At 60.0% G+C, this 24,987-nt stretch overlaps 2 protein-coding genes across 2 annotated transcripts; one reads left to right on the top strand and one right to left on the bottom strand.

Annotated features, from left to right (window-relative positions):
* Nucleotides 1-5,617: 5,617 nt before the first annotated feature.
* LOC111138942 (pyruvate kinase, liver and RBC) lies at nt 5,618-12,533 on the top strand. The gene is made up of 11 exons (XM_022490965.1): nt 5,618-5,717; nt 6,552-6,734; nt 8,747-8,838; nt 8,946-9,077; nt 9,206-9,392; nt 9,747-10,017; nt 10,139-10,289; nt 10,581-10,733; nt 10,823-10,989; nt 11,645-11,826; nt 12,421-12,533. The coding sequence occupies exons 1-11, from the start codon at nt 5,618-5,620 to the stop codon at nt 12,525-12,527; spliced, it is 1,725 nt and encodes a 574-aa protein (XP_022346673.1). The 3' UTR covers nt 12,528-12,533.
* Nucleotides 12,534-14,433: 1,900 nt separating this feature from the next.
* Nucleotides 14,434-23,377, bottom strand: LOC111138975 (hyperpolarization activated cyclic nucleotide gated potassium channel 3). The gene is made up of 8 exons (XM_022491030.1): nt 23,094-23,377; nt 19,169-19,598; nt 18,133-18,294; nt 17,603-17,821; nt 17,059-17,205; nt 16,447-16,687; nt 15,568-15,732; nt 14,434-15,134 (listed from the first exon to the last, which is right to left on the bottom strand). Exons 1-8 carry the CDS (start codon nt 23,375-23,377, stop codon nt 14,434-14,436), a joined length of 2,349 nt encoding a protein of 782 aa, XP_022346738.1.
* Between the last annotated feature and the right edge of the window lie 1,610 nt (nt 23,378-24,987).

Here is a 24,987-nt window from a genome sequence, read left to right as displayed (position 1 = left end):
CAAAAAGGTGGTTTTATGAAATCACAGGGACAGGCCCCGCGGGCAGAAAGGCGCACGGGAGGTGTCAGGCGCGGCCCATTGCCCACGTCTGAGCTGGGAGAGGGTTAGGGAGGGTCCTGCGGGGAGCGGTAAAGGAGGTTTCCAGAGGAATGTCTGTTATGTTACCTCGGACTTACAAGGTCCAGGCAGTTGGGCTAAGGTCGCCTTTGCCCTCAGCAAAGTTCAGCACGTCTGAGTCCCCCAGCTGAGTCCCCAGAGGAAGGTCACTCTTCCTGTTTCAAGGCCTTGTCAACGGGCCGCGGGCAGTGAGATTTAATAATTTTTCTTCTGCCTTTTGTTTCCCACGTCACCAGGGCCAGCATGACTAGATTCGTGGGGGAGGATTGCGAAGGAGCAGGGCCTCATGAGGCCTTCAGCCTGCACTCTGAGTGAGGTGGGAACATTGGTGGGGGTCAAGCCACGAGCCAGGTTTGCACCCTCTACCCCCCTCTCCAGACCCTGTCCCCATGTGAGGCTCTCCCACCGTCTCTCTTCTCCCTAGTGTGGACCTGCCCACCCGGCCCCAGAGGCAAGACCAGAGCTGCGGGGAGGGCAGCGGGCCTTTCCAGAAGGTTCCATGGGCCCACACACCTGTCCAGGCAGCACCACTCACCACAGCCGGAAGGTGGAGACAGCCAGAGGGCCGGTTCCCAGACGGAGGGATAAACAAGGTGTGACCCGGACACAATGGAGTATTATTCGGTCTGAAGAAGAAAGGACGTCTGGAGAGACGCTGCAGTCCGCAGGAGCCGCGGAAACACGCCGAGCGGAGTGAGTGAGTCACGAGCAGACAGCGAGTGACTCCACTTCCACAAGGTCCCGAGTCCGCAAATCCACGGACACAGAAGACAACGGCAGTCACTGGGGCCTGGGGGGGTGGGAGCAGGGACTTTGTGCTGGATGGGGACGGAGTTTCTGGTTGAGTTGGTGAGAACTATGTTGGAACTACTATTGTGGTCGCCCAACATGGTGAATGTACTGGAAGCCACTCAACCGTACGCCTAAAAATGGTAAACAGTCCGTTTCTTCCTATGGATATTTTACTACAATCTTTCAAAACACCAAAAGCGACCTGGGCGCTGGCTCTGGGCAGTTTCCTCCCCTGCACGTGACAGCTCCCACCGCGGACTTCGGGGAATCCAAACGGTGCCCCGGAGGACGGCCTCCCTTCCTATGCGAGAAGCCCATGGCGGGGTGGGGGCGGGGGGGGCACAGAATGCGGTGTTCCGTACGCAGCTACCACTTGCATTGACGCAGAAGCTTCCCGAAGCCCTGACGCCTCACTCAGTACAGAAGGCGGCCCTTGATCTCCGACGGGCTGTGAGTTTGAGCCCCACATGGGACACAGATTACTAAAAATAATAGTAATAAATAGGGGCGCCCGCGTGGCTCAGTGAGTTAAGCCTCTGGCTCAGTGAGGTAAGCCTCTGCCTTCGGCTCAGGTCATGATCCCAGGGTCGTGGGATTGAGCCCCGCATCGGGCTCTCTGCTCAGCAGGGAGCCTGCTCCCCCCCCCCACCCCTGCCTGCCTCTCTGCCTACTTGTGATCTCTGTCAAATAAACAAAAATAAAAAATAAAAATAAAACAAAGTAAATGTTCCTATATTTTTAAAAGGGGGGCATATATTGCTTGTGACTGCGTGGTCCGTTTCGGAGACAGAAACTTTGGTAGCATGCGGGGGGGCGTGGAGCGGCTGCACCTCTGAGGCTTGAATATTGCGCAAGTGTCCGCGCAAATCACCGTGAGGGCACGTGCACAAAGTCCAGGAACCTGCTGGAAGCGCACATGCAGGGCCACCCCCCGAATGGGGCCGCGGGCGGGGCGGTCGGAGGCAAGTGCCAGGCGCAGGGCCCCCGCACCCCCCAGACCCTCCGCCCAGAGCCGCGCAGGGGGAAGTTGGGGCGCCTGGGCGCGCAGGGGCGGGGCCGGGCCGGGGGCGGGGCGCGCGCGGCGCCCCTGGGGCGGCTCTCGGGCGCCCCCTGCAGGCCGGCCGCTGTCGTGCGTGCGGCGCGGCGGCTGCAGCTGGCGTGTGTCTCTGGGTCCGTGTGTCCCGGTAGGGCGCGTGCGCGCGTGCGCCGACGCTGGCCAGTCCGCGCCCGCCTCCCTTCAGCTCCGGCGCGGCCTCCGTGAAAGCACCATGGGAGCTCCTCCGTCACCCACAACCCTCCCCTCCTCCTGTCCCCGTGAACGCGCACTTCTCGAACCTAAGGGCAGCAGGCCTATCTCTGTCCCGTCGGGCCAGTCCGGCTCTAGGAACCCCGCGCGGGGCAGGGCACGAGCCGAGAACGCATGCGAGTGCGCGTGTGCGTGCGTCTGGCGCCGTGGGGCCGCTCTGTGCGCGCCGAAGCTCGTGACACGAAGCGGAGGCCTGGATCCTGTAGGCCTACTGTCCCTCCAGCTTTGTCACCCATGGGTCACCTGCTCAGGGCTGCTTGACCCTGGGACAAAGTGCAGAACACCCCTCACGTGGTGTGGTCACTGTGGACCCAGGGTCAGCCCCAGGGCTTCTCCTCTTTGACCTCATTTCAGGCCAAAACTTTTGGATCGGACAGGGGCTGCTTTGGGGCACCAACCGCACTGTCTGTTAGCTCCTCCGGGCTTGGATCTCTGGGATTCTGCTCCTCCCAAAAGGTCTTTGAGTGAGATTGAAATCCCCAGGCCAACTTTAAACATCCCATGTCCCTCCCCAAGCCACAAGCACAAGGCCTAATTCCCCGATCCCTAAAGTCTACTACATTCCCTCTGTTTACATCTTTCAACTATCTTTATTTGTTCTGTCTTCTATAAACAGAGCCTAGGAACCCCGGGCTCATTCCCTCTTGTAAGTCCTTCCTGCTATCTAACCTCTTTCTGTTCCACTCAGAGTCTGAGGGTCAGGATGGAGGTTAGTGGTTACGGCTCAGCCCTAGCGACCACACTGAATCTGATTCCCAGCTCTGCTGCCCACAAGAGTTTTAGCCCCAGATGAAGTATATCAGGCACGGTTCCATCAGGAACCGAGGGCTCTCTCAAATCAGATACACTGAGTAATGTTTCCTAACAGGGTTATATCCCACGGTGTGCACCGATGCTGTGAAACCCCCAGGGGTACAGCATTACATAACAGTGGGCTTAGTACCACCTTTAGGAGCCCAGAGCATGGGGAGAGAATGGGTCCTAGAATCTGGAGAGGGTCCCTGGCTGGAGCTGTGACCAACAACCTGGCTGGAAGAAGGAGAGGGGAAATCCCCAGCCTTCCTCTCCTCTTGTCTCATCTTCTATTGGTGCCCCTGGCCACGCCGGATGGAAGCCCTGGGCAAGGCCTTCAGCCTCCCAGCCCCAGACAGAGTGGACAAGGGTGGAGAAAGGATCTGGAGTGGCAGAAGATGCCTAGCCAACCCTCCTAGCCTCAGCTCCCTCGCCGTCAAACCAGCTCTCAATCCCCCTTTCCTTCCCGGTTGTCATGGTGATAGAGAACCTGCCCGGGAGATGTAGAACACTGTCCCAGCCCTCCACAAGTGCTTGGTGGACAGGTCCTACTGTCTGCCTGTTGATTCTAACGATTGATTGGCAGCTCAAACGTAGCCTTTCTTTTTTTTTTTTTTAAAGATTTTATTTATTTGTCAGAGTGAGCACAGGCAGACAGAGTGGCAGGCAGAGGCAGAGGGAGAAGCAGGCTCCCGCTGAGCAAGGAGCCCGATGTGGGACTCGATCCCAGGACGCTGGGATCATGACCTGAGCCGAAGGCAGCTGCCCAACCAACTGAGCCACCCAGGCGTCCCTCAAACGTAGCCTTTCTAAAACTGAAACCTTGCATGTTTCCCCTGCAAACCTGTCCTTCCCCCAGTCTCAGTAAATGGCACCGCCATCTACCCAGTTGCTCGCACCAGACCAGCACCCTCCTTCAGGGGATGGAAGCCTCCCTCCCCCTCTCCCCGCATCTGTCCCTCTGCCCTCTGTGCCCTTCTCCAGAGACGCCTCAGATCTGTCTCCCTCTCAATGTGTCTACTGCTGCCGTTAGGCGTCGCCTCCCGCCCAGATCAATCCTACAGCCTCCGGTCTGGCTGCTGCTCTGTGATCTCCACCCGCCAGTTGGAGGGATCTAGAGCATGTGCTGGGTATTATCAGTCTGCTGGCTGAAACTGGTGCCCTCCCAGTTCCTGCTTCCGGTCTCCAGCCTCACAGGGACTGCGCCCCTGTGCGACCAGAGCCTGCTGCCTCCTCCCTGCAGGCACCCGTCCCAGAGCAGCCTTCTCTCTCTGTCGCACTGGGCCTTTTCCTTCCTCAGAGATGCCACAGGTAGACCCCTAACCCCACAGAAAACTGCTCGCTTCAAGTTGTCCCCACTAGATCCTTCTCATCCTTCCAGTTTCAGCTGAAATACTTCCCCATGTCAGAGGCCTTCCCAAACCACCTCATCTACAACACGTGTCTCTCTCCTCTCCCAGGTGGCTCTGCTGTTCTGTGCCCCGGTCAAATCCTTAACAGCACTTACAAAGCTTGTGCTTATGGGCACACCTGGGTGGCTCAGGCCCGGGTCTCAGGGTTGTGAGATCACAGATCCCTGCTTCCAGCCCTGGCTCAGGGCTCAGCAGGGAACCGGCTTGAGATTCTCTCCCTCTGCCTCTCCCCTCACACACATACAAGAGCACTCTTTCTCTTAAAAAAAGAAAACCTTAGGGGTAGCTGGGTGGCTCAATGGGTTAAGCCTCTGCCTTCAGCTCAGGTCATGATCCCAGGGTCCTGAGATCGAGCCCCGCATCGGGCTCTTTGCTCAGCGGGGAGCCTGCTTCCCCCTCTCTCTCTGCCCGCCTGTGATCTCTCTGTCAAATAAATAAATAAAATCTTTAAAAAAGAGAGAAAAGAAAAAGAAAACCTTACAAAAACACCAAATTTGTGGTTAATGTTCATTTTTTTGGTGCCTGTTTTATTTATTTATTTTTTAAGGTTTCTATCGGTCATCTCTTATTCCCAACTTGGGGCTTGAACTCAGGACCCTGAGATCAAGAGTCGCACGCTCTTGCTACTGAGCCGGCCGGGTGCCAGTGGTGCTTGTCCATTGTCAGTGTCCCCACACTGGAAATCCCTTAGAAGGCTAGAGGCCCTGTCTGTTTTGCTCACCATTGCGTCCTTGGGACCCAGCACAGACTAGGTGTTCAGCAAATACTGGCCAGCAAGCAAATGGCGGCCTGTGTTACAGTGGCTGTGATGCTGTCAGAGGCCTGCCAGAGAATCCCAGCACATTGTCACGGTGCTCCCCATCCCCTTCCTTCAGGCTCCAGTCCCCACCATAACCCCCTCCTTCCTAGATTCATCTCGGACTACTGCAAAGTACAAAGGAAAAGGGGCCGTATCACCAAAATCTCTATTCAGGCTGATGACAGCATGAATGAATTGGAAACTTATCAGAAAAAATGGATGACAGAGGGGGTATGCCAGAAGATGGGGTGGTGAGCCAGCAAGTTGGGGGAGGGACCCTGTGGGGACAGGGACAGCCCGCTGGGTGTGCCCCTTTTCTTTTCTCTGTCTCCCTTAGATAAGACCAGCAGATCTGTCCTCCTCTCTCCCCCTCTCTCCACAGCCTCTCACTTTGTAAGCATGTCCAGCCAGGAGAACATACACGCCCAAGAGCTTTGCTCAAGGATCTCTAAGTCCCAAAGGGACTTAGCAAAGTCCATCCTGATCGGGGCTCCAGGAGGTAAGGAAAGGGGAAGCCAGTGAACAGGGTAGGGAATGAGGGTGGAAATCAGGAGCGGGGTGGGGACACACATGACCAATGTCTGCTGCTGGCCAAGAGGGCCTCGGTGGTGGGGGTGGGGGTCTCTGCTCACTGGAGTGTCCCCTGTGTTCAGTTTTGGGCTCTGGTCCGAGCCTCTTTCTCAGCCTCTGTAGGCGGGGCGGGGCATGGGCTGTCCTGCAGCCTGGGAGCCATGGGGCACTCCCGTGTTGCCTGGACTCTGGCCCCTGGTCGTGACATTTTAACCAGCATGCAGGACTGCTCCCTCAGCCCGGCGTGCCTCTCGCAGCCCAACAGCGTGCAGCAGACCCCCAGGGACAGGGGCTCAGGGCCATGGAGGGTATGGCTGGGACTGGGGCTCCTCTGGGCAGGGCCGGGCAAGCCACAGGGATCCTAGGACTGGAGAGGCATTGAAGGGACTGGGGAAACTCAGAGGAGGGGGTCGGGAAGCCAGCCAATTGGAAGGAAGAAAACGGGGAGCTTAGGAAAGGGGACAGGGCAAGCGTGAGCAGCGGCTCCGGACTAGATAGAGCGAAGGGCTGAGGCTGCGGGAAGCCAGCAGCTGAAGGGCAGGGGGTCAGGGCTGGGAGGGCTCGGAGAGCTGGCTGGTCAAGAACCAGAGCCTAGAGCCGGCCAGGCCTGGATGCGAAGCCCATCTCTCAGATAATGTCTGTGTAGTGCCTGTCTTCTAGGAAGGGCTCTGTGAAACCTGGCACGGACAAAGGGGACTTGGGGTGTGCTGAGGTGAAGGGAGTGGGGTGCGGCAGCGGCCCACACAGCCCTCTTCCACTGCAGGGCCAGCGGGGTACCTGCGGCGGGCCAGCGTGGCCCAGCTGACCCAGGAGCTGGGCACGGCCTTCTTCCAGCGGCAGCAGCTGTCGGCCGCGATGGCAGACACCTTTCTCGAGCACCTTTGCCTGCTGGACATTGACTCAGAGCCCGTGACGGCCCGCAGCACAAGCATCATTGCCACCATCGGTGAGTGCCCCCAGCCAGGAATCAGAGAAACCCTCAGAGACCCCTCAAAGGTTTCTCAAGATGCTTCCCCACCTGCTGTCTCCTCTGAGACCACTCTGTGTTTGACAGAGTCATTCATTCAGCAAATACTGGCGGGGGGTCTGGTAGCCAAGGTTTGGGTCCCTGGGAGCTGATCGGTAATGTAAACAAAGATCCCCGTCCTCGAGGGGCTGACTGTCTAGCTGGGGGAGACAATAAATACCAAACATACTAACTTACAAAGAAAAAGATCGTTTAATATGTGAGAAAGTGGTAGGAACTATGGACACAAGGAACACAGCATTGCAAGGGGCAGCAGAGGCTCGAGGGCAGAAGGCCGTGGCCCCATGTGGGGGTCGGGGAACCGTTGTTCAGAAAATTACATCTGAGCAAAGGCGTGAAGGAGATGAGAGGAGGCTCAAGGTTGGGGGTTGGGTTCCAGACAAGGAAGCAGCCAGTGCAAGGGTCCCGAGTCAAAGATGCTGGAACCGTTAGAAACCACCTGGGGGAAAGAGTAGCAAAGTGAAAACATTGTAGGGGAGGAGATCAGGGCTTACAAGCCATTCTTAGAGTTTGAGTTCAGTTTTCCTCTGGAGAAGTGGGAGAGGGCCGCCAGTGCTGGAAGGAGAGTGACTCGCTCTTATGCTGTGATGGACTGCCTGGGAAGAGGTGGAGGGTGGCCCTGGGGGCCAGAGCAGGAACGGCTGCTGTGACATTTCTGGCTCAGACCAGGTGGGGGGGGGCAGTGGCAGTGGTCAGATGGGATCAGATTCTGAGAGCATTTGGAAGATGGAGTCGATGGGATTTCCAGATGGTTTGGACATGGGGACGGGGAGCAGAGAGGGGCCCAAGGCTTTCAGCGTGAGGCACTAGAAGGACGCATTATCAACGGAGCAACAAAGATCTTAGTGCAGAGGTTTCGGGGGGAGGAGATCAGGAGCTGGGCTTCGCACATGCAGTTTCAGATGTGATCAGATACACAAGTCTGGGTTTGGGGCAGAGGTCTGAGCTGCAGATATACATGTGGGAGTCATCAGCATGTCGATGGTACTTAAAGCCCTGAGACTAGGTGAGACCACCCCCCGAGAGTGTAGGGAAAACGACAGAGAGGAGAATGAGCCAGCTAATGTTGGGGGCGGGGGGGGGGGCAGGGCTGAGAAGCGGCGGCCTGTGGGGTGGGAGGAAACAGGAGAGGGGGCATGCCCTGCGCGCCAGGTGAGGAAGCTGCGGCAAGCGCGGGGTCCGGAGCTGTGGATCCGCCAGCCGGAATGCGCACTGAGAAGCGATCCCTGCATTCAGCCAGGGCACAGAGGTTCTTGGCGACCCTGGCAGGAAGAGCGGCAGCAGAGAGGCCCGCGCCGCAGGGAGTGTGAGCCCGGGAGAAGCGGGGAGGAGGGAGGCCCGCAGCTGCGAGCGCGGAGGGTCCTTGCAATGAGTTTTGAGGCAGAGAAGAGCAAAGGATAGGGCTGTGGCTGGAGGGGGTCCTGAGGCTCAGAGGCTATGTCATGAGGAAGGAGCCGCGGGGTCCGTGCTGATGGCCGTGATCGACAGCAGGGCGCCCGCTGGTGCCACAGGCCGGCGCAGTGCCGACTCCGTCTTCAGCAGCTGAGAAAGGGGCCTCACGCGCGCTGGCTTTGGGCAGGGACTGGAGAGGCGGGTCCGGCGGGCTCCCAGCGGCCCGGCCAGCTCAGCAAAGATCGCCTCTCCGCCGTGCGTATGGCCTCTCAGCTCTGCGGGCCCAGACGGACCCCAGATGCCCTCACCAGGCACGGTACCTCCCGCCGTGCCCCTCACGCGCCGGGGGACTCCCCCTCCGCCGCGGCCACCCGCTGCCAACACCGCCCGCTCAGCCGCGCTCAGGACGCCCGCCCCGGGCACCCCGGACAAGCAGGTGCTGGCTGACCTGTGAGCGGAGGTTGCGTCCGGAGTAAAGGCCGGGCGGCGGGGCGGCCGCGGACGGGCAGACGGCGGTCAGAGCGGCCTCCCCGCTGCAGGGCCGGCCTCGCACTCGGTGGAGCGCCTCAAGGAAATGATCAAGGCCGGGATGAACATCGCGCGCCTCAACTTCTCGCACGGCTCCCACGAGGTCCGGGGCGGGGCTAAGGGGAGGGGGCGGGGCTAAGCTCGCCGGTGGCGGGGGGTGGTGGGGGTCCTTGCCGCCTTCCCCCGACATCGCTGCCCGCTCGTCCCCAGTACCACGCTCAGTCCATCGCCAACATCCGGGAGGCGGTGGAGAGCTTTGCGACTTCTCCGCTTGGCTACCGGCCGGTGGCCATCGCCCTGGACACCAAGGGACCGGAAATACGCACCGGCGTCCTGCTGGGGGTGAGAGTCGGACCCCGCGCCGCGGGCTTTCCCGGGCGCCCCCCTGCTGTGCGAGGGGCGGGGCGGGGCGGGGCGCGGGAGGGTGGGGCAAGAAGCGAGTCTCAAGGCCACTCTGGCCCCGCCCCTAGGGCCCGGAGGCCGAGGTGGAGCTAGTGAAGGGCTCCCGGGTGCTGGTGACCGTGGACCCGGCGTTCCGGACGCGGGGGGACGCGAACATCGTGTGGGTGGACTACCCCAATATTGTCAAAGTCGTGTCGGTGGGGGGCCGCATCTACATAGACGACGGGCTCATCTCCCTCCAGGTCAAGAAAATCGGTGCGGATGAGCCTTTGCCCCAGCCAAGCAGGGACGTGGGCATACTCCCTTCCCTGGGTCCCCTAGCCCGGTAGACCCGCTGCCCTCTCTCCTGGCCAGCACCCTTCCCCTCCCATCCCCAGAGCTCCTGGGGTCCACACTTGTGGGCTCAACCCTGGGTGGGGCTGGACTGCCGGGTTTATCTCTTGGACAGACGTCCACCCGCGGCCTGTTCCGTGCCCAGGCCTGGTGGAGGGTGGAGAGACACTAGGACATGGGTTCCTGATCTCCTGGGGTCCCAACACCTGGGCTCCCTCTCCGGGACCATGCCCCTGGCTCACCCCTGACCTGAGCGGGCTCTTTCCATGCCTGCAGGTCCGGATGGGCTGGAGACCCAGGTGGAGAGTGGAGGCCTCCTGGGCAGCCGGAAGGGTGTGAACTTGCCAGGTGCCGAGGTGGACTTGCCCGGGTTGTCCGAGCAGGATGTTCTGGACCTCCGTTTTGGGGTGCAGCATAACGTGGACATCATCTTTGCCTCCTTTGTGCGGAAAGCCAGTGACGTGGCTGCCATCCGGGCTGCTCTGGGGCCCGAAGGACGCCACATCAAGATCATTAGCAAAATCGAGAACCACGAAGGCGTGAAGAAGTGAGGCTTGGTTTTTGTCCCTAGCAGGCCCTAGCCATCCCCACCACCCTCCTCTTCTCCAGTCTTCCTCTCCCTGGAATCTCCTGGCTCTTCCCCAGCCCTGACTCCCCCAACCGCCCAGGTTTGATGAAATCCTGGAGATGAGCGATGGCATCATGGTGGCGCGGGGCGACCTGGGCATCGAGATCCCAGCCGAGAAGGTTTTCCTTGCCCAGAAGATGATGATCGGGCGGTGCAACTTGGCGGGCAAGCCGGTCGTCTGCGCCACACAGGTCTGGAGTGAGCCCTCAGGGCCCTGGGCCTTCTCGGGGTGTTGGGGATGCCTGAGGGCGGGTACCCATACCTCAGGTCTAAGTACGTTCTGCTGTCCCATGTTTGATCCTCAAACAACGAAGTTGGGAAGAGATTCTGTGAGCCCCATTTTCAGATAAGGAACCAGAATCACATACTTTGTGACCATGACCCTGGCTTTCGGGGCCCTCTGAAGGTGGCAGAGAAGTAGCTGGGGCAGGGTCCCAGGTCAGATGGGAGTCGTCCAGCTCTGATCCCCCGATGTCGCCCAGATGCTGGAGAGCATGATCACCAAGCCGCGGCCCACCCGGGCAGAGACGAGTGACGTGGCCAACGCTGTGCTGGACGGAGCGGACTGCATCATGCTGTCGGGGGAGACCGCCAAGGGCCTATTCCCAGTGGATGCAGTAAAAATGCAGCATGCGGTAGGAGCTCGGTTCTGGTTCCGGTTCCGGGGCCCCAAGCCCCTCCCAGGCCCAGGGCCCGCCCCTGGCTGACTTCCTGGTGCCTGCAGATAGCTCGGGAGGCAGAGGCTGCTGTGTATCACCGGCAGCTGTTTGAGGAGCTGCGCCGGGCCGCACCCCTGAGCCGCGATCCCACTGAGGTCACCGCCATAGGTGCCGTGGAGGCCGCCTTCAAGTGCTGTGCAGCTGCCATCGTCGTGCTGACTACGACTGGCCGGTGAGATGGACCCTGGCAACACCAAGACAGAGCTTTGGGCCAGGGGCAGGCTGGGATGGGCCCCAGGCTTGGGTTTTGTCTTGACGTAGGAGACGAAGAGCATCATTCTGTGGCAAAAGGAGAGGTAGCTGGGGGCCAGGAGGGGCAGATCTTGGAGCAGGGGGACGTGCCCCAGTGAGCTCCAGGGGGCTGGAAGGGCGCCAGGACACTTTAGGACCCTGCTTTTAGAGCCCACAAGCCCTGCAGTGCTGAGGTGTTGCCGAAGGGCCCAGAAGGCCTTAGTCCAAGTCTTTGCTCTGAAATCAGCTATGATCCGCTGCAGATCTCCGTTTCCTCATGGGGTTTCAAGGATTAACAAGAGACATTTGTGAGTTAAGTACTAGGTCTAGGTACCTTCTCAGAAGGGTTTTATGCTTCTCCAGAAGTTTCTTATTATCTGCTCTGCTCTGTCCTTCATTCTTTGATCTGCCTTGTGTGGTGAGGAGGGCAGGCGCTCTTATGCCCATTTTACAGGTGGGAAAAGCAGGGCCCCGAGGACTATGATCGCTCACCCAGGGCTGCACAGCTTGTTTGCGACTCCCGGGGCCCGAAACCCAAACCCGTTTCCTGGTTCCACACCCTTTCCCTGTTCTGAGACCTTCTCCAACCCCTTCAGCTCAGCACAGCTGCTGTCCCGGTACCGACCTCGGGCAGTGGTCATTGCTGTCACCCGCTCTGCCCAGGCCGCCCGGCAGGCCCACCTGTGCCGGGGGGTGTTTCCCTTGCTCTACAGCGACCCTCCGGAGGCCGTCTGGGCGGATGACGTGGACCGCCGGGTGCAGTTTGGCATCGGAAGCGGTGAGCCGCCCGCGCTTCCCTCCCCCTGCCCTCCCCGCCCTGGGCTGGCACCTTCAGTCCCCTGGCCTCACCTTCCACACCCACTCAAAGGGCCTTGTTTCTCTCCCCTGGTGCCAGAGTCTCTCCGAGAGGTTCACAAAGACACAGAGATGTCCTGGCCTCCGGGGGTCGGAGGGACAGGCTGGGGAGGAGGCAGGGGCCGGGGGGCATGTTGGGGAGGGGAGCAGTAGAGGAGCGGTCAGCCTGGCTGCTACCCGCACAGGCGGCCAGAGTAAGAGGTGAGAGTCCACGGGGGATCCGGCCCCCCCACCCCCAGGCTGGAATGAAACTCTGATTTCCCGACTGATCATACCCCACCTCTTCTTCCAACATAGCCACAGAGGTGGACAGCGTGGCTCCTTAGCCGCACAGCCCACGCCAGCCCGGGACACGCCTGCAGCTCTAGCGTCCTGCAGGGGTTGCGGTCCCCACAGCATCACCAGGGCCCCTCAGGGCTGCCCTGGAGGAGGTGGAGGGTGGTGGCCGGTTCTCACAACAGGGCTGGTCTCCGTCCCTCAGTGTCTGACTGTCGCCTTCTCTCTGCGCCCCTGCCAGGAAAGCTCCGCGGCTTCCTGCGCGTGGGGGACCTGGTGATCGTGGTGACAGGCTGGCGACCTGGGTCTGGCTACACCAACATCATGCGAGTTCTGAGCGTACCCTGAGACGCCCCATGAGCCAGCCCCCTCCCCCCACAGATACCCTGCCCAGGCCACACTTGCTCCCCTCCCCTTCACGCAGGCCCTGGAGGGCTGTGTCCAGAGCAGCACAGGACATCTGGCAGCACCAGCCCCTGTGCCCCACACTCTTAGCTGGGCCCTAAGATGCTCTGATCCCTAATCCTAGTTTAGCTGGTTAATTTGATTCCCCTGGGCTTCCTGTACCCGTAGGGTGTGGGGCGAGGGGCACAGGGCAGTCCCCACAAGATCACTATCGTGCATTCTGATACTCTCTGATGTGGCCCCCATGATGATCTGAGGCGCCCCCCAGGACAGCTCCCCCTTTTCCTCCATTGTGACGGACAGTGACATCGAAGTGCCACCCTTTTGGGGAAGCGAGGCTGGATGAGCGCTGGGGAGCCTGAGAACGGGGAGTGGGGTGGGGGCTCATCTTGTCACTATTTTTACAACCTCTGTGGGGTTTGCAGGCCCCTCCCTGCCCACCTCATGCCTTGCGGTCCCGATGCCCTGCGGTCTTGTCCTGCACCCAGAAACTCCTTCATGCTGTGCTCCCCCACACAAACCAGGAGCCCAAATGAGTAGCTCTATTTTCCTTTTCAACCCAGCTGTTTGGGAGCAATTATAAAACCCCAGGACACTATGCTCAAAAGGAAAGATTTAGGGTCCTGGTCCCCATTTGCTGATACTGTAGAATAGGCATGGGACAGAGGAGAGGGGCAAGAGATTTCTCTTGGTACTGGCTAGCCTACCCTTCCCCAGGCTTGGATACCTCGGGTCCTCCCCTCACTCTTGCACCAGCAGTCAACTCAGAAGAGCCCCTAAAAGTAGCAAGAGTCCTCCTCCCCGCTCGCTGGGGCAGCTCTCCTGCCACTCCCTAGGTCGCTCCCTAGGTCGGGAGAGGGCTCAGGATTGCTGCCCGGTGTTGGAGCTGAGCCAGGACCACAAGAGCTGGCATGGGGCCCCTGCTCCTTCCTCTGTCCCTATAAGGAGAAGTGGGGAGGGATGGATAAAGGAAGGCTGAATAAAATGAACTAATGATAAATGAAACTAGCAAATGAATAAATACAATTATTATGTGATTGAATAATAATAAACAAGAAAGGAAAGGAGGGAGGAAGGAAAGAAAAAATGCCATCTGGGGATTTCAGCCACTTGCCCCCTGCCTGGGGGGATCCAGGCCAGCACATTAATGAGGGAGGTGCCAACCATCCCTTAGCCTCAAGGGGGACCCCAGCGGGACAGGGGCACAGGGAGGAGGCCCCCCACACCCCGTCTACAAAAAGATAGTTCTAGCCCGGGGGCAGATAATGGAAGGGACTTGACAGGAGACGTGTTCCCCCTTGGGGGGTAGTGAGGGGGAGGGCCCGCACTTGGCAGTGAAGGCAGAGGCCCAGACTGGGGAGCCAAGATGTCTGTTGACAGTAGCAGAGGCACAGGCGGTTGACAGTGCCCAGCTGTGATGGGGACGCAGAGGACAAACGCAGCCGACAGCACCTGCAGGGTCACTGGGGGGAAACAGAGACTTGTAGTTGCTTGGCAGTGATGGTGGTGGCAAGGAGTTGTGCTTGGTGAGTTGGGGGCCTGGGCCTGAGCCTGCACCAGCGGGACCATGCCCGGGGAACACCCTCCTCAGAGGCCTTGGAGTCATTGTACTTGGCAGTGAAGACCAATTCTTGAGCATGGCGGACGCTCAGTACACTTGATGAGTGGGCGAATGGGTTAGGAGGACCTCAGACAGGCTGCAGGGGGCCTGAGCTGAGGACAGAGACCATCTTCTTGGTAGCAAAGGGAGATATTTCCACAGGGCCACGTTTTAGGTCTCCTTGGCCTTCCCCAAGAGGCGTCTGCCCTTGGGTATACACCGCTGCCCCCAAGAGCTCATTCAGGGGTTTCACATGTTGGCAGAGAGCTGGGGGCCCCGAGGGGCAGCTGGCTCAGGCACTGATGGCCTGGGGGGCTGGGCTGTCCCTGGAAGCTTGGCCAGGAGCCCTGAGGAGGACAGGCGTTCACTTCCTGAGCCTTTGCGCCCAGGAGAGCCATCCCCGGCTGCTCGTTGAGGCAGAGAGGGTTGGGAGGCTGAGAGTGGGCGGCCCCGAAGTCCTAGTCGCCGTCCACCTCCTCCTGGGAGGGGACCCAGCAAGGACACCTGGGATCGTCCGGCCCGGGACAGGCTGGCATGGAGGGTTCGGGCAGGTGGGACAGGCAGGCGGGAGGTAGAGGCCCACGGACCCCGGGCCAGCAGAGGGCCACCTCGGACAGGCACTAGTGGGGAGGCTGGGGAACCTGCAGAGCGTCGAGCAGAGCGAGCAAGGAGGGCGGCTGGAGAGTCAGGGGAGAGGGGCAGAGGGCCCCGCTGGTGAGTCAGGGCGATGGCCACACTGGAGGTCACTGCGGCTGCCTGCAGGGGTGCGTGCACCAGTGGCTCCCACAGCACCGGCTTCCCGCTGAGCCGGGCTCCTGTGCCTGGGGCTAGGCCCCGAACACCCCGGGCCATGTCCCTGTCGTGTTGCACCAAGTGCTGCTCCATGGTACCCCCGCTGCTCCCTGGACTGGGCTCAGAACGCTTCCGCTGCAGCACGGAGTTCTTCTTGCCTAGACGGGGTCCCAGCAGGAGAAGGAGGAGAGGGAAGGAGTCCAAGGGGAAGGTCGGGTACCGGAGAGCAGGAGGAGAACAAGACGGAGGCAGAGGAGGGCAGCAGGGTGGGGGCGGGGATGGAGAAAGAGGGTCAGGGCCCAGTGTACAAGAGTACATATCAGAGATGGTGCGGGTCAGGGACAGGTACTCAGGGAAGGAGGACTCTCCGCATGGGGACTCCGGGCCGTATCTCCAGGGGCAGGAGACACTGAGTGACAAGGACAGTAAGACACGGTGTTGAAAGTCTCGTGGGGGCATCTGCTGAGAACAGGGTGGGCTGGGGTGTGACGCTGATGCCCTAGAGCCCGGGCCCTGGGAGGCAGGGGCGCCTTGCTATGGGGTGGGGCGGGGGTACAGCCAGGACCCCGGGGGCAGGCAGACCAGCCTCACCGATGCGGCGCAGCCGATCCATGGCCACGGTCTCGAAGGCCCGCCGCATCATGGGGAACTCCTCCAGCACCGCGTTGAAATGGTCCACGCTGAGCGAGTAGAGGCGGCAGTAGGTGTCTGCCCGGACGCTGGCTGTGCGTCGGCCGCGCGTCAGCAGACAGATCTCTGTCCGAAGTGGGAGAAGGTCCTCAGAACCGCCGGCCCCAGATTCCCTCGCGCTCCTCAGGCTCCTCCCCACCCACACCAGGGTCCCTTAAAAACCCCAAGTGTTCTCTTTCTCCACAGGCGCCGTTACAATCCCTCGCACTCTCTCCAGACTGAAGCTGACTAACGGTGGGTCTTTCCGGCCCCCACGCGCCTGGTTATCCCGCTCCATTTAATTCATACCCACTCCCCTGCTCTGGCCCAAGGGGCAGCCCAAGGGCAAAGGGCAACACGACGGGGGCCAGAGGGCGGCAGGTTGTTTGGGGTCCAAGACAGGGCAGAGGCTCAAGCGGCCCTGGGCAGCCTCTGGTGGAACGGCCCCCAGGGCCCTGGCCTGACCCTTGCATGGTGCCGTGGGGGCATACCCCCCGGGAGCTCCCGAACCCAAGCCCCTGGACCAGCAGGGCTCTATTCCTGTCTTTCCTCCATCATCTAGGGTCCTTGGGTTTCACTGCTTTGGGGTTCTACAAGGCCCGCTGGCCCAGAAATCGTGAAGCTGGCCACACACCAGACTCCCTCAGGAGGCAAGTTAGAGCCGCGGAGCCCCAGGCCCCGAGACTCTGGGTAAGCGGGCCTGGGGGTTCTGCACACAGCCAGGCAGGGACCCTGATCCAGGGAAGCAATCGCCCTCTGGCTTCTGCTCCAGTCCCCCCATCCTCCCCGAGGCCTGCTGACCCCCAAAGTAGGATCCGTCAGTGAGGCGGGTGTCCCGAGCGCCGCGCGCCAGCACACTGAGCAGCCCATGCTGGATGAAGTACATCTTCCTGCCCACGGAGCCCTCACGCACCACGAGGTCCCCCGGCTGGAAGACCTCAAAGCGCAGCTTGGTGAGCACGGCCGTGACGAAGCTGGGGTCAGCGTGGGCGAACAGCGGCATGTGGGCCACCAGGCCCCGGCATGTGAAGTTGATGATCTCCTGGACAGGGGAGATGCCTGTCAAGCTGGTGGTGCCCCTGCCCCGAGGTGCCCCCCCTTGAGCTCATGCGTTCCCAGAGGCCCTACCCCAGGGGCCACGGTCTGCCAAAGGACAGGGAGGCTGCAGTCAGCCTGGGACAAGCCCTAAGCTCCTGCCTTCAAAGCTCTCCCATAAGCCCCTAAAGGACCGTCCCCCGAAAACAGAGATCCCTGCAGCCCCTCCCCATAAGACCTTCCAGAAAGACCCTAGTCCCCATAAGCCCCCCACAGTCCTGGCTTCTGATGCGGTCCTCCGCAGGCCCCGCTCCCTGCAGCTGCGCCTATGGACCAGCAGCCCCTAGCACGGAGGGTGCCCCACAGGCCCCGCCCCACCTCCCGAAGCGGCTCGCTCAGCTCCCCCAGGATGCTCTCCTCGTCGAACATCTTTCCCTGGTAGCGGTGCTCGTAGTACTCGTGGATGCGCTGCCGGGTGTCGGCCGGCAGCTTGTGGAAGGACATGTACTGCTCCACCTGCTTGTACTGGAGGGCCAGCCAGAGGCCCGTGGGCGGCGGACACAGAGCCAGGTGCAGGGCAGGCCACGGGTTGGGGGGGCGGGTACGTGGAAGGACGACCACAGGCACCGGGCAGATCCGAAGGGGTGAAACACAGAGACACAAGGGCAGACAGCGGGTCATGGGGAAGACACACGGCACAGTCCCAGGAAAACCCAGACGTGGGCAGAGAAAGGTCCAAGGACAGGGACATAGGTCCAAACAAGGAAACAGTTACACACAGGGGCATGGCACAAAGGGACACAAGGCAGGGAAGGGACATGGAGACCCAACAGGGGCATGTATCAGAATCAGCCTCAGGCAGGGCTGTCCCACCTCTGCCGAGCTGCCATGCCCACCCCTTCCTTCTCCCGCCCCTGCTGACCTTCTCCTGGTACTGACGTCGGGAAGAGTCCAGGGACTGGATGAGCGCTGTGGCGTGGCCAATGAACATGGCGTAGCATGTGGCACCCACGATCATGCTGAGCATGGTGAGCCAGACGTCGGGCGTGCCCACAGGCGCCTGCTGCCCGTACCCGATGCACAGCATGTGGCTCATGGCCTTGAACAGGGCGTGGGAATACTGGCGCCCCCACGAGTGGTTCTGGAGGGCAGAGCGTGTCACCCAGCTAGGCACCTCATTCTCCTCCTGCACCCCCCATCCTTCGGTCCTTCCGCCTGCCCCCCCTCTGCTCCACACTCGGCTCTGGGGGCTTCCGGGGCAGACGCGGCCTCTTCACAGCAGGGGGAGCCCTCCATGGCTGTGCCCCACAACATGAAATCCCCTCCTCTAGGCAGCCCCCCCTTCTCACCTCCCCACATCCTTACTCTATCGTCTCCCGCCTCCTGACCCTGGTGTTTGGGCAGAAGAGCCCAGAGAAGGCCCAAAGCGACAGAGCTGTGGGAAGTTCTCACCACCATGTGGTTGATGGCGACCCAGCAGTCGGGAGGGAAGTCCTGCAGCATGGGGACCAGGAACTGCAGACAGCCGTCCCAGTGGCACAGCAGCAGCATCATTCCAATGAGGTTGCCGATTCGCACCACGGCACTGGCCAGGTCATAGGTCATGTGAAAGATCTGAGGAGTCCGAGCAGCGGCTGCTGTGGGCAGGCCCCCCCGGCCCCGCTGGTCCTCCTCTTCTGCCTAGCCCCAGCCCCCACGAATTTCCTTAAGTGCGACTGTTATTCATGCCTAGAGAGCCTCACAGCCCAACGGAAGTCAGCTGTGTTACTACGCTCATCTTATGGATACGGGAAATCAGTGCCAGTCCTATGCCCAGAATCAGTGTCACAGCAGAAACTCAAAAAACTCTACTGCACAATCTGCCCAGGCTGCGCCCTCTGGGAGAGAGAAAGAGGGTGTTTCTCAGCGCAATGCACCCAAGGCGTGCACGCAGGCGTCCACGCTGACAGCACCCCCCCCCCCCCAGAACACTAGTGGAGAACTTGCTGGGCTCCAGGCACTGTGCCAGGAGCTTTACCACCATTACTGCCTTGAATCCTTACAACCTTCTCACACGTAAGTCTATTTAACATCTTCATTTTATAGAAGAGGAAACCGAGTCTCCTATAGTAAATAGTCAAACGGGGTTAGGATCGCAGGCAATGAGATTGCAGGGCCCACTCTCGGAGCCCCCGAACTCTGCCCCCTTGAAGCTGCAACTCCAGGCCCTTCTGCGGCCTGCTCCCCTCCCAGTTCCTCCTGCCCTGCCAGGGGCCGGCTAACCCGCAGGCCTTCCTCCGCAGTTGTGCTCCACCCTCCTCCCCTCAGGGGCGTGGGGGGCCCACCCCCCGCCCCCACCCTCCCCCAAACCCTCCTTGTGCCCCGCGTCTGCCCCACCATCTGGAGAGAGCCCGCCCAGCCGCCTCCCCGCATGAAGTCACCAGGAGCCCCACCCATAGCGCTGTCCCGTGGAGTACGCGAGCCCCCCCTGCCCACCTCCCCGCCCCACCTCCTCCCACTGGTGGATGTAGCGGATGAGTCGGGAGAGGCGGAGCAGCCGCAGCAGGCTGAGGATCTTGGTGAAGCGAACGATGCGCAGGGCGCGCGCCGTCTTGTAGACCTCGGCGTCCAGTCGCGGCTCCAGCTCCACCACCAGGAAGATGTAGTCCACCGGGATGGACGAGATGAGGTCGACCAGGAACCAGGTGCGCAGGTAGCGCGACCGGATGGCCCGCGGGGCCAGCAGGATTTCAGCACCCTCCTCAACCACGATGCCCGTGCGGAAGTTGAGCACCAGGTCGAGCAGGAAGAAGGTGTCCGAGAGGACGTTGAAGACAATCCAAGGTGGGGAGTTCTCCTCCTTGAAGAAGGTGATGCCCACAGGCAGCACAATGAGGTTCCCCACCATCAGCAGGAGCATGGTCAGGTCCCAGTAAAACCTAAGGTGGGGGCCGGACGGGGAGTGAGACCGCGAGGTGGCCCCAGCCAGACAGACAGCAGGGAGGCCAGCGCGGCCACGGCTGGGGAACGTGATGACCCTTCACAGCCGGGGCGGGGCGGGGGGGCTGAAAGGTGGGACCACCATCTGGGAAAACAGTCTGGAATTATCTAATAACCTTGCACATTTGCATTCCCTGCAACCCAGCGGTTCCATTCTAAGTAACTGACACTCCAGGGAAGCATGTGGTCCAGGAGAGACACATGGGGATGTCTGCAGCAGCATGAAATCTGGAATTAATCTGAAATGTTCATCAGTACAAAAATGTGGATAACCAGACTAAACAGCGTGGAGTCATAGACAGTGATATACTCTTGCCCCGGGAGGACCCACAGCCACAGCCCACAGCACCAGTGCACCGCACTGCTCTAGCGCTCAGCGAAAGAGAAAACAAAATGATACATACTGAGGGGTCCCACCTGCACAAACGTCAAACACAGGCAAGACTAAACTGCATTATTTAGAGATTCACAGAAAAGTGGTGAAACTACTAAAAAAAAAAAAAAAGTAAGGACATGGATGTCACAGAAATTAGAATAGTAGGTTAGGGCAAGGGTTGTGAGAGCAGTAAGGGAGCTTCTGGGTATGGGCAAGGTAGTCTCTCCTTGTTGGGCGGCTGTTACACGCGGGTGTGTTTTGTGGTTATATATACATGTGTGTATGTACGTGTGTGTGTATATGTGCGTGCACACACATGTATTTTGAGTATATATGCAATAGAATATTCCAGCATACACTGTACCGCTATGTAGATGTCCACTGTATCTGTACCTACTGGTAAGGTATCTCTACTATATATATATCCCACTACACACACACGTATCTCTCTAATATGTATAACATATACGTAATGTCTTACCATGTACGTGCTTTATGTCACTATCGTTAAATATTTTTAAAGTTAAAAAAAGATAAAGTAGGGGCGCCTGGGTGGCTCAGTGGGTTAAGCCTCTGCCTTCCTCTCAGGTCGTGATCTCAGGGTCCTGGGGTCGAGCCCCGCATTGGGCTCTCTGCTCGGCAGGGAGCCTGCTTCCTCCTCTCTCTCTCTGCCTGCCTCTCTGCATACTTGTGGTCTCTGTCTAATAAATAAATAAAATCTTAAAAAAAAAAAGATAAAGTAGGGGCGCCTGGGTGGCTCAGTGGGTTAAGTCGCTGCCTTCGGCTCAGGTCATGATCCCGGGGTCCTGGGATTGAGTCCCACATCGGGCTCTCTGCTCAGCAGGGAGCCTGCTTCCTCCTCTCTCTCTGCCTGCCTCTCTGCCTGCTTGTGATCTCTCTCTGTCAAATAAATAAATAAAATCTTAAAAACAAAAAAAGATAAAGTACCCCGTGCTAACCCCACAGTGTTGTCGAAAACATACCCCCTGAGACAATGGATAAGACAGTGCTGTACAAGCACTAGCTGATTTTGTGACTCACCCACCTTTTGTTCCCAAATTTCTGAAGAGGTTGTTGCTTCTTCCATCTCCAGCTCTCTGCCCATTCCTGGTCTAGGACTTCACGCCCTCCCTGCCCCAACCCTCCTTCCCAACACATCTGGACCCATGGTTCCTGGTTCTCTGTTGGGATCTGCTCGCCTATGTTCCTGGGTGGGGTGCTCTGTTCTGCTTCCCCTCTGAACTGAGCTTTTTAGGGATGGTCCACCCCACCCCACAGCCCTTCAGACAGGGTTGCACCCAGAGAGGCTCCATAGGAGATCCTGAGGCAGCAAAGCTTAAAGCTCTGCACTCCTTTCCTTCCCTAATCCCTCCGTGCCTGCTAGCGCTCTGGCTCAGCCTAGGCAAGGGCACTGGCAGGAGAGGGCCACACAGCTGCGGTGGAATTGTGGAAAGAAGAGGTCAGGAGGAAGCTCGGTGGCCTTCATTCAGAGATCACTGGACCTTCTAGGGCCCCCATTAGCTGTGGTGGTTTTATTTCCATTTTTAAAGATCTATTTACGTATTTGAGAAAGAGAGAGGCAGGGGGAGGGGCAGAGGGAGAGGAAGAGAGAGTCTTAAGCAGACTGAGTGCTTGAGGAGCCTGATGTGGAGCTCGATCTCACGACTCAGATCACGACCTGAGCCGAAACCAAGAGTTGGACGCTTAACTGGGGGCCACCCAGGCACCGCAGCTATGGTGGTTTTAATTCCAGGACACACCTAATCACAGCATCAAACCAGGGCCCAGCCCCTTCCGAGTCTGACTACAAAATCAATCTTTTCAGCTTCCGAAAGAAACATGGGGGATCCAAAATGTAGGCTTCCAGGAAGCCCCTCAGAATGTGTGCTTTCCATCAACAACAAATCCTTGAGCCCCTCTTCCTCCACCCCCTGGGCCACTGGAGAAATCCTGTACTGTGAGCTTGGGGAGGAGAGGAGAGGAGGGCTCGCCCAGCCGTGGAGAATCTTCACAGCCTGACTCACAGGCAGTCACAAGCCTAGCGGGTGATGCAGGAGAGAGGACAGGGAAGAAGCATGATAATAAGGGGGTACATGGCTTCTGGGGTTACATCTGAGGGTGACGTGGAGGAGGGGAGGGAGACCACTGGAGGCTAGAACAGGTGCCCCGGTGAGGTGGGAATAAGGCAGTCAAGAGGGGAGAGGAAGGAACAATGGGAGAAAGGAGCATTTAGGGAGAGTGTGTGGTTGTGGACTCGAAGTGCTGTCCAGGTCTCCTACTGTGTTCCCAGGCTCCTGATTCACGCCTCACCCTTCCTGCTCATTCTGCTCCCCACCTTACGTGCTTTGGACACATCCTTGCCTCCTCCAAAAGCTGTCCTTCATTTCCCCCAAGGACAGGACTGCTCTCCTCCCCTAGCGACCTTGATGTAGAGGTACAGCCTGCTGGGGACTATGAAATAGCCCCACCTCCACCGTCCGTCCCTACGTCTCTCTGATAGTCACCTGGGAGGGCGGCGGTGCCCCAGCGCTGCTGCCTCCATCGCTCGGAGTCCCGGCCCTGCCCCCGCGGCATCCCGCCTTCAGCACCAGGGACAGCGACAAGAACGGCTGCTGCCCCCCGCCCCCCCATCCTCGGGGTAGCCTGTCCTGCTGACCTGTGCGGGTGCTGGGGGTGCAAGGGCGAGGTGGGAGATACGGGAGCTCGGCTTCTCCCTCAGGCTGACCCCAAGCCGTGGAACATGACATAATTTCCCAGATCCCCAGCAGACAGGACTGCAGGAGGCAGTGGTCCCTAACTCCCGTAGATCCTGTGGTCCAGGGGGAGTGCCGGGTTCCCCGGTGTCTGCTCTGGTGTCAGGGCACCGAGGGCCTCCGACTGGGAATCCCTCGCCCAAGAATTCCCAGGCTAGATAGGGGGAAGTGACTCTGACATCCCACCCCAGGATCCCTGGGCCGGAAATGGAGTGTCCGTGGAGGGGGGGCGGACCCTGCCCCCGTGTCGCGGCCCCTGGGGGTGGGATCTGTGTCCCCCGCCCTCCTTGCCGGGCCCCCAGTACCGGAAGTCGCTGTAGGGGTGGATGATCCAGGCCCCCGCTGACTTGACCCTCTCCTGCTCGATTTCCACTGCTTTGTGGCTGCCAAACACGCGAAGGGAGAACTTGTTGACCGTGGGCTGGAGCAGCGTCCCGAGCTGCCTCCGCTTGGGCTCGGGCCCCGACGCGGGCCCGGAGAGCGGTCGCGAGGCCGCGGCCGCAGGCGCGGGGGCAGCAGAAGGCGCCGCCTCCAGCCCAGGGGTCGCCCGTTCGTCGGCCCCCGTCGTCGGCCGCTGCTCTGCCTCCATGATGCCCGTTGGCTTACAGGCTTGGACTCGTAGACACGGCCGCGGCCATCCCGGACCCCGGCCCCTCCCGGAGTGCGGGCTCCGAGCTGCCGGCGCGCGGGGCGGAGGGGGTGTGTGAGCCAGACTGGCCAGCCCGCTGCCGACAGGTTGCGCGGCGCCCCCTGGCGGGAGCCGCCTCCGGAGGGGGCGGGGCCAACGAAGCCCGCCTCCTGGGAAGACTCCGGCGTGGGCGTGGCCTGGCAGGTGGGGGCGCAGCTCTAAGCGCAGGAAGAGGCGGAGGCGGGGAAACGCAAGCCAAAGTCACGGAGGGGGCGTGGCCTAGCGTCGGTGGGGTTTTAGCCAATAAGCGCCAGGGAGGCGGAGTCGCCCGAGTGGCGGGAAAACCGGAAGGTAGTTGAAGGTCCCCGGGCGAGGAATTGAGGACCAGTGGAAGAGGCGGGAATGGCCGCTCTTACTCACGGACTTCGGGCATTTCACCTTCTTTCTCAGCACTCTCCCAGGCATATTCCTTTCTTTCCGTCTCCTCCATCCCCCTCTCCCTAGTGTTTCATTTCCGAGGTCATTGCGCCAGCCTTCACCAAGAGTGACCCTACCCATCACGGAGTGGACGCTGAGGACACAAAGATGAATACCCGGGTCCCAGCCACAAAGCCCGTCTCGCCCATGCCCGCATACAGACACAAGAGCTAGAAGCTCCTAAACATCTCGAATTCCTCCCCCCGCTTTGATGGCCCCCCTGGGAAGCCGGGCCTCCGGTCCTGCTGAAATGCTGTGCTCTGCCTTGCCCCTAGCCCTCTGCAAATACTCTTCTGCGGGGCATTCCTGTCCAGCTCCTCCTGACGGCTGGTTCCCGGGGCAGCTCTTCTAGGAAACCCAGAAACACGTTGCCAAGTCTCCTTTCCCCAGCCGGGGTCTGGTCTAGGCTTCCTACAGCACGCCCGAAGGCGGTGGCCACGAGGCTTTCTCTCCCATTGCACCCGAGGGCTCTGAAGAACAGGGGTCTTGCGCCCGGCACAACGCCAGACCTGCCGGACACCTGCAGGACACGCAGTCAGTGCCTGCTGCGCACACGGACGGTCTGGGAGGGTGTTAGCGGAAGAGGAAGGGACCCTCCAGTCGTCCCGTCAGCCCCCTCATTACACTTCCTCTCTTATTTTCGGGAACCTTCCCTAAACCACTTCTGGCTAACTCATCTCATCGCCATCTGACTATCCCCCATCCCTGTCCCCTCCGATAAGTCCCGACTTGCACGTAGTCATACTCGAGCTATGCCAGCTTTCTTTTGTAAGATTGTATTCATTCATTTGACAGAGACACAGCGAGAAAGGGAGCACAAGCAGGGGGAGTGGGAGAGGGGGAAGCAGGCTCCCGGCTGAGCAGGGAGCCGGATGCGGGGCTCGATCACAGGACCTGAGCCGAAAGCAGACGCCCAACGACGGGGCCCCCCAGGCGCCCCTCGAGCTAGGCTTTCTTTTCCCTTTGGGACTGTTTCTGCATCCAGTTTGTGTCAAGGTCTCCTTCTCTTTCCTTTTTTTCCTTTTTCAGTTCAGCTGGTTAACCACTCGCGACCGCTCTTAGCCCCCAACTCACAGGTCGCACACGAGGGTACG

Source organism: Enhydra lutris, unplaced genomic scaffold (assembly GCF_002288905.1).
Source record: "Enhydra lutris kenyoni isolate GAN:26980312 unplaced genomic scaffold, ASM228890v2 scaffoldscaffold94, whole genome shotgun sequence".
Classification (NCBI taxonomy): Eukaryota; Metazoa; Chordata; class Mammalia; order Carnivora; family Mustelidae; genus Enhydra; species Enhydra lutris.
The sequence above is the reverse complement of the archived record's forward strand: the minus strand, read 5'-3'. Positions and strand labels throughout refer to the sequence as shown.